A 12,039-nucleotide genomic window follows, 5' to 3' on the forward strand; every position below is an offset into this window, starting at 1 on the left:
ACTGTGGCATTGTAGGACCAGGTGCGCAGCCTGGGAGTCATTTTGGACTCACAGCTGCCCATGGAGGCACAGGTCAATTCTGTGTCCAGGGCAGCTATTTACCGGCCCCATCTGGCATGTTGGCTGAGACCAGAGTGGTATATGCTCGAGTTATCTCCCCCTTGAACTACTGCAATGTGCTCTACCTTTGAAAGTGAATCGGAATCTACAACTAATCCAGAATGCTGCTGCCAGACAGGTGACTGGGAGTGGCTGCTGGGACCATGTAACACCGGTCATAAAAGATCTACACTGGCTCCCAGTATGTTTCCGAGCACTATTTAAAGTGTTGATGCTGACCTTTAAAGCCCTAAATGGCTTTGGCCCTTCATACCTGAAGGAGCACCTTCTGGAGGCATCTGAAGGCAGCCCTGTATCAGGAAGTTTTTAATATCTGATGTGTGTTTGTATTTGTAAATTCTGTTGGAAGCCACCTAGAGTAGCTGCGGTGACCTAGTCAGATGGGCAGGGTACAAAATAAATCACCATCATCTACTAACAAAGCTATGCTAAAGATCACATGTGAAGGCTTGATTAGTCTTTGCAAGAAATGGTGCCTTCTCTGTTGCAGACCTGGTATGTTTTTATATCCACCCTTAGATTTGTATGACTATCCTTTCTTTCTTGAGGCAGGTTAAAAGCTTTTCTTTTCTGTTCCTCCTTTGGTAGTTGAATTGTTTGATTCTGCTGTTCATATCTGATAGGTTTTTTTGTTCTTTGGTTTATATTTTCATTTTAAAGTTGAAAAGCAGTACAAAAAGTTATCAAAATCACCTGCTCAGCAACACTGTCACTTGAGTGCTGCCCATACTCTTAGATCAGGGTATGTAAAACTCGCTTGGAGACACATCTTGTTTTTAACTTGTGCGTGGATATACAACTCTATTTTGGACTTTTCGCATACATTAAATTAGTTATGTATGGATTGTGTTTTTATTTAGTTGTATGAACAAGGTCTTGCATCTTGGTTAATACCCATTATGTTTCTAAGGCGGTCTACCTACTGAGCATATGTGCCTTTAAAAAGTTAATTACTATTGTGAAACAATGGAATGAACTATTTTTTTGTAATTAGCATAATTATTAAGCACGTTGATCTGATCTAGTAAAAGTAATGTTTTGAAAATACTTTGATGAAGTCTTTTTTGTCTGGTCTAATGTGCACATCTAATCCTTAACTTTAAATCTTGATTTTTTGCATTCAGAGCCATTTAATTTAATTTGGAATTCCATGTAAAAAATGAAGAATATTATCCCACTAGTGATTATGTAATATATTTTCAGTTGTATGAATTGAGTGATCTTTTGGACGTTTTCTGAAGTCTCCAGTGGAAAAGGTTTTGATGGATGATTTTGATCTTTGGATGCCAGATTTTGTCTTGTCCACAACCCCAAAGTTGAATGCATCTGTGGCTTGAGGTTTATTCCATTGGTAGGGTGTTATCCTCTCCCCAGTCTTGATGTGCATTCATTCAAAAATTCATGCTTATTTCTCTTGTGTGCTCTCTTTTCCGTATGCTTTTAGATAATATTTCAGGTGATTCTGGGAAAGGTAAAGCAGCTATAACACCAAAAGTATCCATTTTGGCCCACAATAAAAATTCAAAAATCCTCATTAGGGCAATAGCTTTACGAGACCAACCAAAATGTCTTAAAGTGTGTACTTCGATAACCTCTGTGGAGGTAATGTATTAGTAAGAAGGATGATAGGAACATCACCTCCAATGTTTAGAGTTATGGTTGCTCAAGACCCACACAAGGTTTGGCTTTGAAGTAGATTTTAAGTAGGTTTCACAATAAGGAGTGCTATTTTTCTAGAAAAAGAGGTGCCGGAACTCACCATGAATGCCTGCCTTGTTTTCTTACAATGACAATGGCGCCTACCTGAGAGGTGTTGGAACTGAGTTTCAGTGAGTTCTGGCTGAAAAAAAAGCCCTGACAATAAAGTAAACTGATGATAGCAGCCTCCAACATTCCTAGTTGATCGCAAGCAAAGGAGATGCTAATACATCAGTCCACTGTGCTTCTTGTTCTTTCTAGGAACTTCCGTCCTAGAGGAGAAGTGGAGATTCTTAAAAGTTGCTTCTCTTAAATACACAGCAATACTCCATGTTTGGAGCCCATGACGGAATTGACCTAGGATTTTCTTTAGGCACCTACATTTTAAAAGTGGATTTTCCTAGAAAAAAGCCAGAAGTCTAAATCTTTTTTATTTTTCTTCTCAAAAGTAACTAACTTTACATATCCTAGATTTGTAACATCTTTTACTAATACATACAGTCTGGTATTTCAGCCTTCATCTAGTTAACATGTAAAATAATTTTATACGGCAAAGAACAGATTTTTAAGTTTTTCACCAGAAAGCTCTCTTGGGGGGCAGCTGGCTTATGCCATAAGCACCAGAAAATCTTCAGAACTTTCTTTATATGCATTCTGCTTGAATCTCTAACCACAATGGTTTTAAGGACCATTTTGGATTTTGTTTCTAGGGTCTAAAGAAGATTTCTACTTGAATCATGAGCTATTGCAACTTTCTTATATCAGAAGAGAGGAAAATTTCATTCTCTTGATGTCAGGTAAATTATGAAATAACTGTTAAGGTCAGACTTGAACTTGACTACAAACCAGTGTGTGGATGCTGAAAAGATTTAGTATACATAGGCTACTAGATGGAGTAGTGTCTCTTGGAGACTTAACATACAAATTCCTATCAATTTTCTTAAAAGTATTGCTGTTTAGCCCTGCTGTTTCTTCAGGAAATGTTCCACTATGCATTTGTCTTGTGCCTGTTTTCTGAACTATTGGCAATTAAGTTCATTGTTATCATGTTGCCTGTTGGGTTGGATTACAAAACAGGCGTTCAAGTTTGATATATCCTGTATGGAACAAAATTTCAGTGAACGCTTCATGTCTTTTAGATGCAGTCCTGTGCCCATTTATATGGGATAATGTCCCACTTACTTCATTGTGACTTATTTTGAGTAGATATGTATTAACAAGGGTGCCAACTTGAATGAAATATTGTGGGGGCCCAGGTTAGCCCCACCCCACAATCGATAAATGACATAACACACTCACAATATTTGAATAGCAATGCCCATCAACCTTGGGCGGCCCCTGGCCCCTTCAAATATTTTATTGGTGGGCCAAAGCCCCCTTGGCCCCTAGGAGTTGGCTCCTATGATGTATATAAGATTGTGCTGTACATCTATAAAATATACCTTGGGGAGTGTGTGTGTGTGTGTGTGTGTGTGTGTGTGTGTGTGTTACGTATTTCCTGCAGTACTTTTTCCATTTGTGGCATTTTTGAACTATTTTGAACCAGTGACATGCTTGGCCTCGTCTAAGGGTTGCCTGGAATTATTAGCAGTTTTGACAAGTTCTGCTTCCGATAATCCATGGTAATCACAATTGAGGAACTTTACCTGTTTGTGGGTACATAGAATGTAATCAGTTGAGTATTGGTTGATTAGCCACTAGGGTATCTTTAGACTTGAAATGTCTTATTGGACTGTCTAATTGGATGCCAGTGGTCCTTTGTTAACCTTATTCTGCTGTTAACAGAGAGCCAGCTCAAGACACTGGGTCTTTGAAGACTGCTGTAGAATATTTTATTGCGTTTTAGGTGATCTACATAGACATTTCCTCCTAGATTAAGAATCTTATACAGTGGTACCTTGGTTCTCAAACTGAATCCATTCCGGAAGTCCGTTCGACTCCTGGAACCATTTGAAAACCAAGGCGCGGCTTCCGATTGGCTGCAGGAGCTTCCTGCACTCAAGCGGAAGCTGCGTTGGACGTTCAACTTCCAAAAAACATTCGCAAACCAGAACACTTACTTCCGGGTTTGCGGTGTTCGGGAGCCGATTTGTTCAGCAACTAAGCCGTTCAGGAATGAAGGTTTGACCATACCTCTGCTTCACAGCTAGGTGGCTTTAAATATATGTTATAACTAGAATAATAAAGCAGGTTAGTGTTGCTGCAGGCACTAAAGGAGCTTCAGAAGTTTTCTCATACAGCCAGAAGAGCCTGCTGTATGGAAGCCCTTTTCCACGTCTCCACATTACTATATTGTGACTTGGAATTTAAATGGTTCTCATGATCATCCTATCAAATCTGTTTTTGTAAAGGTCTGTCTTGGTCAGCCAGGCAGCAGCTTCATTTGTCTTGTCTTGCTGTGGGGAGGGGATTTCAACTACTGTGTGTGTAGCTACCATGCATTGTATATTTTAATCTATTCAATATTTTTTGGCTAATAGGATGCATCCCCACATTTACCTCAGTCAATAGAAACAATAGTCAAAGTATCAAAATATCAAGGACTGCCTTTCATGCCTTGACATATTGTAATCTATTCTGCTTCACCAGTTCTCAATCCTGACTCAATCAGTTCTTCACTTCTAGCAGAAAAAAACAGAAAAAAACACAGCTCTCTGCTTGATGCACAGGTTCACCAATTTCCTTTTCTTGTGGGGAGTTTGAAAATACCCTGTCCTTTGAGTTCCTATCCAGATTTGAAGGCTGCTTGCCTTTCCTACTGAAATTATTGTGGCTTTCTTTTTAATAATAACTGTAAGTAACAGAACTTTGAAATATGTGTCAGTATGTCTTAAACCAGGGCAACTAGTGCAGTACTCAATTCCTTTAATTTTAAACCATTTTGTTACTGGGATGCTGCTTTAACAGAATATTCTATATTCTTAAATATACTGAAAAGATTACCGTACATTCTAACTGTCGGCGATAGCTTCTCTTTATTAGATTGTAAGTTCTTTTCCACTTGAATGAGAACGTCCTCTCCTTTCAGAGTTGTCAAAGCTACTTGATGTTTTGTGGCATGTAAGTTAGTTTAACTGGTTAAAAGCCAAACAGTTTAATTTTCCTTGTAAGGAGCTTCCAGGCTCACTAACAAAAAGACTTTTTGTTAGCAAACAAATTGTGATCCTCTTTTGCATTTGATGGATACTGGGGTTTTTGAGGTGCACTTCTCTACCAGGGGGAACTGTTGTCTCATGAGACTGGGAGAATAGGTTTCTAGGATAAGTAGTACATTTGAAACTGGACAGGAAGGAAGCTGTTTGCATATTCTTGGGGTCTTACACCGTTTTCATGGGTGTAATAGGAGCGGCTATATTCCATGCTAATGGAGGAGACCTGAGGTGCATTTGCTGCTTTCTTGTGCGGGGTATCTAAAACTCAGCTTAATATATCTTCATAGGCAAAATGGAGAACCTTTTGGATCAAGGCACTAAGAACGTACTTAGTGTGGCAGACGAATATAGTTCTTTAGAAATACCAGCATCCTGAAAGCACTTCTCTAGGATGGGTAGCATTACAGATATTGCGAAACCCCATTGTTAGAATAACATTTGAGATACTGGTCTGCCTCCTTCAAGACTGTTTCTGCCTCTTGTGTATGTAGAGCTTGATCCAGTACTTTGCAAGTTGTAGTGCTGTTCTGATTAGCTGTTATTGGGCCAGAGTTTCTGATACGGTGGTTCACTCAGTGCTTGGAGCGTTGATGGTGGTGAGGTCACCAATGGCATCTTCAGCTACTCTTTGATTAATTATAAAGGATTACTCTTTGCAATCTTTAGCCATAACCTGGAAATCCTCTTCATGTGTAAGAACTATTTTAATTGAGCAGTAGACTTGTCAGGAAATTCATTCTGCATCCGGACATTCTATTCTGCATGAAGCATGTTTCACACAGTTAATTGTGCCCATAATTTTCTTGTGCATTCATTGATGACCTATGCAAGTTAATGCTATTACAGCCTTCTTGCTTCAGTGTTTCAGTTGAAGTAGTCAATTGAAATGGCTAGTGTAGCATGGGCCAAAGGGCATTTTTACAGGTGAGTTCTGAATGCATCAGTGAACAAGGGTCTATTGCTAAATGCTTGGGGAAAGGGCCTTTTCAGGGATGACAATCCATTGATGAAACTCCGTCCCCAGGGAAGTTCTCCTTGTCCCTACCTTATATTTTTTAATATAAAGAGAATATTAGAGAATATTTTTTTTATTCAAATGTAATAATAAATGGTTCACTTATTACTGCTTTGCTTTATTTGTGTTTTGTCTTAGGTGTAAGACAAAAGTATATCCAGATAACCTTCCTGCAACAAGTGTTGTAATTGTCTTTCACAATGAAGCTTGGAGTACTCTCTTGCGAACTGTACATAGTGTCATCAACCGGTCACCGCGACACATGCTGGAAGAAATTATTCTGGTAGATGATGCTAGTGAAAGAGGTAAGATTGCATAAGGTGCAGTTTGGGCATATTGCATGAATTCAAAAAACTGAGTAGCAAACAAAAATTAAATGCCGGTTGCTGATATGACTGTAGTTACTGGACAGATTAGAGCAGTTTTCATCAGGTGAAAATGAAATGCCTGTTTTGATAGGTAGAGTGTAAATATTTATATTTGAGAAAGCCTTCTTTAAGTCAGATGCATCTGGTAGAGGAATTGATTCAAGTTATAGATAGTAGTGGGGAAGTGCGGTGTTGTAAAACACTTTGTGCATAACTTTTGCAGGTCTGCAAACCCCATTTTGGCTGGGCCAGGTCTTTTTTACTTTCCCTAAATCTGACATCATATATGATGGCAGGTCCACAGTGCTTGACCAAAGCGGCCTGGAAGATCTAAATAGATCCATAGATCATTGGTTCCCCGCACCTGTTTTTGAGTAATCATAGCACTAATGTGCTTGTATACAGGTTGTTTAATATGGAATTCATTATTAGTTAAGAGAAATGCAGTATTCACACTTTAAAAAAATCAATTTTAAAAAGCAACCTGATTCTTTTAGGTGGTTTTGTAATCGGTATTAAAAACTGGGATAGAAAAGCTAGGAGCGAAATGGCTCCTGGAACTTGGGTTGTGGGCGCCAAAACAAGAATGTCTAGTTGCCATTTTGGGGTGGGGCAGCAACACTTTCTATTTATTATTTTAATAAGCATGAACTAATACACAATTCTCATAAGTGAGATATTGTTAATATCACATTTGTAACAGAAATTGTTAATACATGTTTAATTTGGTGTTTACCATAAAAATATTGGTACCATACTTCATTTTTCAAAACACTCTACTCTTTATTGGTAAACTCCTTAACATATTGTCTATCCTTAACATATACTTTGAAGCTTCAAAGCACATACATTTCAGTAATCCTTGAGAGTCAGCCAGGCACAAAAAGTGGCACCTAGACTTTTTGAGGTGCTGACAAATGGAGAATTTTTAGGCACAAAATTTTTGAACCCTGTTTGTAATCATCAATTTTTTACTTACCATAGCCCTTATATAAACTTGTATAGCAAGTATATAAGATAATATATAATCCATGCTTCTCTGTGCTAAAAGCATTATCCATACAGGTACATAACATTCACTCTTTTGAATTTAATGAATTCATTAAAGCTACCCACTGGAAGCAGTCCTTTGAACACTTCACAGACTGCATATGTTGAAATAGAGATTACTCTATGCCAGGGTAAAGTAAATCACACTCTTCAAATAACCTAGGGTGCCCTTAATGCTCAAACATGCATGAAATGAATATTCATTAAATAGTGCTTGTTTAATCTCTAAATCACTTTTTAGTTGGATTTTGCCATATTGATAAGTACAGTGCATCCAACATTCTGTTTTTCCTTTGGAATGGTGCTGAACCTGCTTCTTAAGAGAATTCTTTTGCCTTTATGTAGAATTAGTATTATTATGGATTTCTTCATTGAAGCAGTGTTGGAATAAAAAGCTGTTATGTGAGCTTTACTTTTAAGAGTTTTATAAAGGTAAAACCTGGTAATGCACCCCTGACAGTTAAGTCCAGTCGCGAACGATTGTGGGGTTGCGGCGCTCATCTCACTTTACTGGCCGAGGGAGCCGACGTTTGTCCGCAGACAGTTTTTCTGGGTCATGTGGCCAGCATGACTAAGCTGTTTCTGGTGAAACCAGAGCAGTGCACGGAAACGCCGTTTACCTTCCCGCCAGAGGGGTACTTATTTATCTACTTGCACTTTGACGTGCTTTTGAACTGCTAGGTTGGCAGGAGCTGGGACTGAGCAACAGGAGCTCACCCCGTCATGGGGATTAGAACCGCCGACCTTCTGATCAGCTCAATGGTTTAGACCACAGTGCCACCCGTGTCCCTAAGAGTTTTAGAGTACTTAAGTAAACTGTGTATAGTACTGTGTATAGTATAGTACTCTGAAACCATGTATACCTGACTCTTCAAGTTGTACATAGCTGCATAGTACTATATTAATGTTTTCCTTGATGGTGCTTCTGTGACTCACATGGAACTTTGTTTAAAAGAAATTGGGTTTGAAGTTTATCAAACTGAAGGATGCAGGCAGAAAATGCAACCTCTGTTTACATGCTGGTTAAATACTCTGTAAGTAGGAAATTAGGCTTCTACAAAGATTTCCTAATCTGGGTTTCAAATTTTAGCATCAGTTGGTTGAACTGAATAAAGCAAACATTCAGCTTTACCTTTGTATCTGCTGCTGCCATATTCCCAGTAGATTTGCATAATATTTCACTTTTGCACTGGAAAAAGAAACATCAAGAATACAATACTTACTCCTCACATAATTTAAAAGTGCTAATTTTTCATTTAGAAGAAAAATAGTGGATAAATACCGATTAGTTGTTTTGCTTACATGTGGAAAAAGTCACCATCCTGAATCAGAAAAAGAGAGTTTTAATCTTCCATTAAAATCTGCAATTTGGAGCATAATGTGTGTGTCCTGGTTCTGTTATTGCAGAGTATTCATAGTATATTCAGTCTTAAATTTAGTGTTGATATCTGGATTGTTCTGCCCCCTTTTGACTATTCTTGTTGAGAGTTCATTTAGACATAAGCCATTTTAAGAGTTCTTACTAAAATTATGAGTGTATATGTAGCTTGAATGCTACATTTATTTTATCTTTCGCTTGCCATACTTTTTAGAGTTCTTGAAGAGACCCTTGGAGAACTATGTGAAGAAATTACGAGTACCAGTTTATGTGATTCGAATGGAGCAGCGTTCTGGACTGATCAGAGCCAGATTGAAAGGAGCTGCTGCTTCTAAAGGCCAAGTCATCACCTTTTTAGATGCTCATTGTGAATGTACAGTAGGATGGCTGGAGCCACTGCTAGCACGGATAAAATTAGACAGGTGGTTATTTTATAAAACATGTTAAAGGTTAATACTGACTAATGCAGCTAATCTGTTTTTTTAAGCGCAACTCATCCATGGGCATAGTGGGTAAACTTTATTAATCCTTAGAATGTGAGAAATTTTTAGTAGAAGAATATTTGCACAAAGGATTAATTAAAGAGCAGTGGCAGACCTTGGTAGTCTTCAAATGCAGTATGGATGTATTGCAGATACAGTGGTACCTCAGTTTACGAACGTAATCCATTCCGGAAGTCCGTTCTTAAACCAAAACTGTTCTTAAACTGAGGCACACTTTCCCTAATGAGGCCTCCCACCGGCGGTGCCCTTCCACTGTTCGGATTCCGTTCTTAGACCGAGGTAAAGTTATCGAACCAAGACACTGTTTCTGGTTTTGCGGAGTTTGTAAACCAAATTGTTCTTAAACTGGACTGTTCTTAAACAGAGGTACCACTGTACAACTATATGTATAATTAATAACTGTGATACCTCAGATATCCTGCCATAGCCTGTTACTATTGTTGTTTTCTGTGTTATGCTCATGCCTTTCAGCATGTTTCTCCGGAAATCAAGCAAACTTCTACCAAGTTAAACCTTTGTTTCATTTAAGGATTTTCCTGCCCTAACTGCTAGGGGCTATGACCCCATCTGGCTCTGAATACAAATACTTTGTTTAGAGAGAGAACACTTTTGAATGTGGTTAATTTGAGCTTCAATCTACTATCCTTCATTATTTAATTTCTAAGATTTCTTCTTTCTTCTTTTAATTTTTTCCCAATTTCCAGTTTTACAATAACCAATACCTCATCACACATACATACATCATAGTTTGACTTCCCTCCCCCCTTTCTTTTTAAAATAATTTTTATTAATTTTCCAACATAAATTTATGCAAAATTTAACATCTAATTATCACCAACTGCTTCTTTTTGGACTTCCATCAGCATGTCTGACAATTCTCCGTATTTTCACTTTTTTCTACATTTCTCAATTTAATATTGCACTATATCATTATTTACCTTATCATATTTTTAAAGCAATATTTCTACCATTAATTCTCACAAAGCTTCTTGAAAACTTACAAACGTTAACTGTTTGTCACATATATTTTTAATATATTCTGTAAATTTATTCCAGTCCTCAGTAAATCTCTGGTTTCGTTGGTTCCGAATCCTCCCTGTTAACTTATCCAGTTCTGCGTATTCCATCAGTTTCATTCTCCATTCTTCCATCGTAGGCGTTTCTTCTTGTTTCCACTTCTGGGCCAATAAAATTCTAGCTGCTGTTACTGCATATAAAAATACCTTCGCATCCTTCTTTTTCATCTCATAACCTAATATTCCTAAAATAAATGTTTCTGGTTTCTTAACAAACGTATATTTCAACATTTTCTTTATCTCATTATAGATCATTTCCCAAAAACATTTCACTTTTTTACACTCCCACCACATATGATAAAATGTTCCTTCTTTTTCCTGACATTTCCGACATTTATTGCTCACCTTATACATCTTACCTAACTTTACTGGTGTTATATACCATCTATATATCATTTTCATAACATTTTCCTTTATTGTAGTACATGCAGTAAACTTCATTCCTTCCTTCCACAATTTTATCCAATCGTCAAATTGAATATTATATCCAAAATCTTTGGCCCACTGAATCATAACCGATTTAACCTCTTCATCCTTTGTATACCACTCTAATAATAATTTATACATTTTAGATAAAATTTTCACTTCATTGTTTAATATTTCCTGTTGAAACCTGGATCCCTCCCCCCCTTTCTGTGATTTCTTCTATTTTCACTTTTGATTTATGCATCTCCCCTATAACTCCTTATAATTGTTACTCTCAACTTTGAAAAGGTTAATAGTTTAACTGCTCATCTTCAGTTAATCCTGCTAATGCAGTTAACTGTTTGCAATGATTTTTAAAATACACCAGATAATTTCCCCATTCTTTTTTAAAACTTCCCTCATCTTGGTTCCTTATTGGTCCAGTAAGCTTAGCCATTTCTGCGTAGCCCATTAATTTTGCCTGCCATTCATCCTTGGCTGGAAATGCATCTCCTTTCCATCTATTATTTATAAGATTTCTTATCTACCCTTCACCCCATGTAGAATAGAAGTGACAGCTCTTGCAGATAAAGGACTATTTCAAGTGTTTGATCATTACTTTGTTTAATAACATAGCATAGTTTCTTGTATTCTATGTTGCTGTGGTATAAAGTGAGCATGAGCCGGACAAAAGCGAACCTTTTAAGCCCCATTGAAATATCTGAAGCTAGTTCAAAGACACTTGTAGATACTTAACATGAGCTGGATCATGCCTACCATGTACTAAAACTGAAACTTTTTCAGAGATGAACAGGAAATGAGATGCTCAATTTGTGGTATAGGGCTGATATTGTATGTAACGAGGGCTGTATTTTGTTCCTGTATTCTTGCCTTTTCTAATGGTCTATGCCTTTTCTTTCTTTAGGAGAACAGTAGTTTGTCCAATTATTGATGTAATCAGCGATGATACATTTGAATATATGGCAGGTTCTGATATGACTTATGGTGGATTCAACTGGAAGTTGAATTTCCGGTGGTATCCTGTTCCGCAGAGAGAAATGGACCGAAGGAAAGGTGACAGAACCCTTCCAGTCAGGTAAAGGGAGCCGATGAGCATTATTGGGATATCCCTTCATGCATGTGTCTAATAATACAATCCAGGTTTACTCAGTTCCTAAGTCCATTTCTACATTAAAAAGAACTCTGAAGGTGCAAGGAACTGTGAGGGAAATATGATATGTAATCAGCAACCATTAACTTGATTTTTTAAAAAA

At 37.6% G+C, this 12,039-nt stretch overlaps 1 protein-coding gene across 1 annotated transcript in view; it reads left to right on the forward strand.

Moving 5' to 3' along the window:
• The window catches only part of GALNT1 (polypeptide N-acetylgalactosaminyltransferase 1), a 55,797-nt gene that overhangs the window by 32,394 nt on the left and 11,364 nt on the right, over nucleotides 1–12,039 (forward strand). The window contains exons 4-6 of the mRNA XM_053360674.1: nucleotides 6,124–6,290; nucleotides 8,996–9,203; nucleotides 11,691–11,861. Coding sequence (XP_053216649.1) covers nucleotides 6,124–6,290; nucleotides 8,996–9,203; nucleotides 11,691–11,861 — 546 coding nt within the window. The remainder of the gene's footprint in view (nucleotides 1–6,123; nucleotides 6,291–8,995; nucleotides 9,204–11,690; nucleotides 11,862–12,039) is intronic.

Source organism: Podarcis raffonei, chromosome 13 (assembly GCF_027172205.1).
Source record: "Podarcis raffonei isolate rPodRaf1 chromosome 13, rPodRaf1.pri, whole genome shotgun sequence".
Classification (NCBI taxonomy): Eukaryota; Metazoa; Chordata; class Lepidosauria; order Squamata; family Lacertidae; genus Podarcis; species Podarcis raffonei.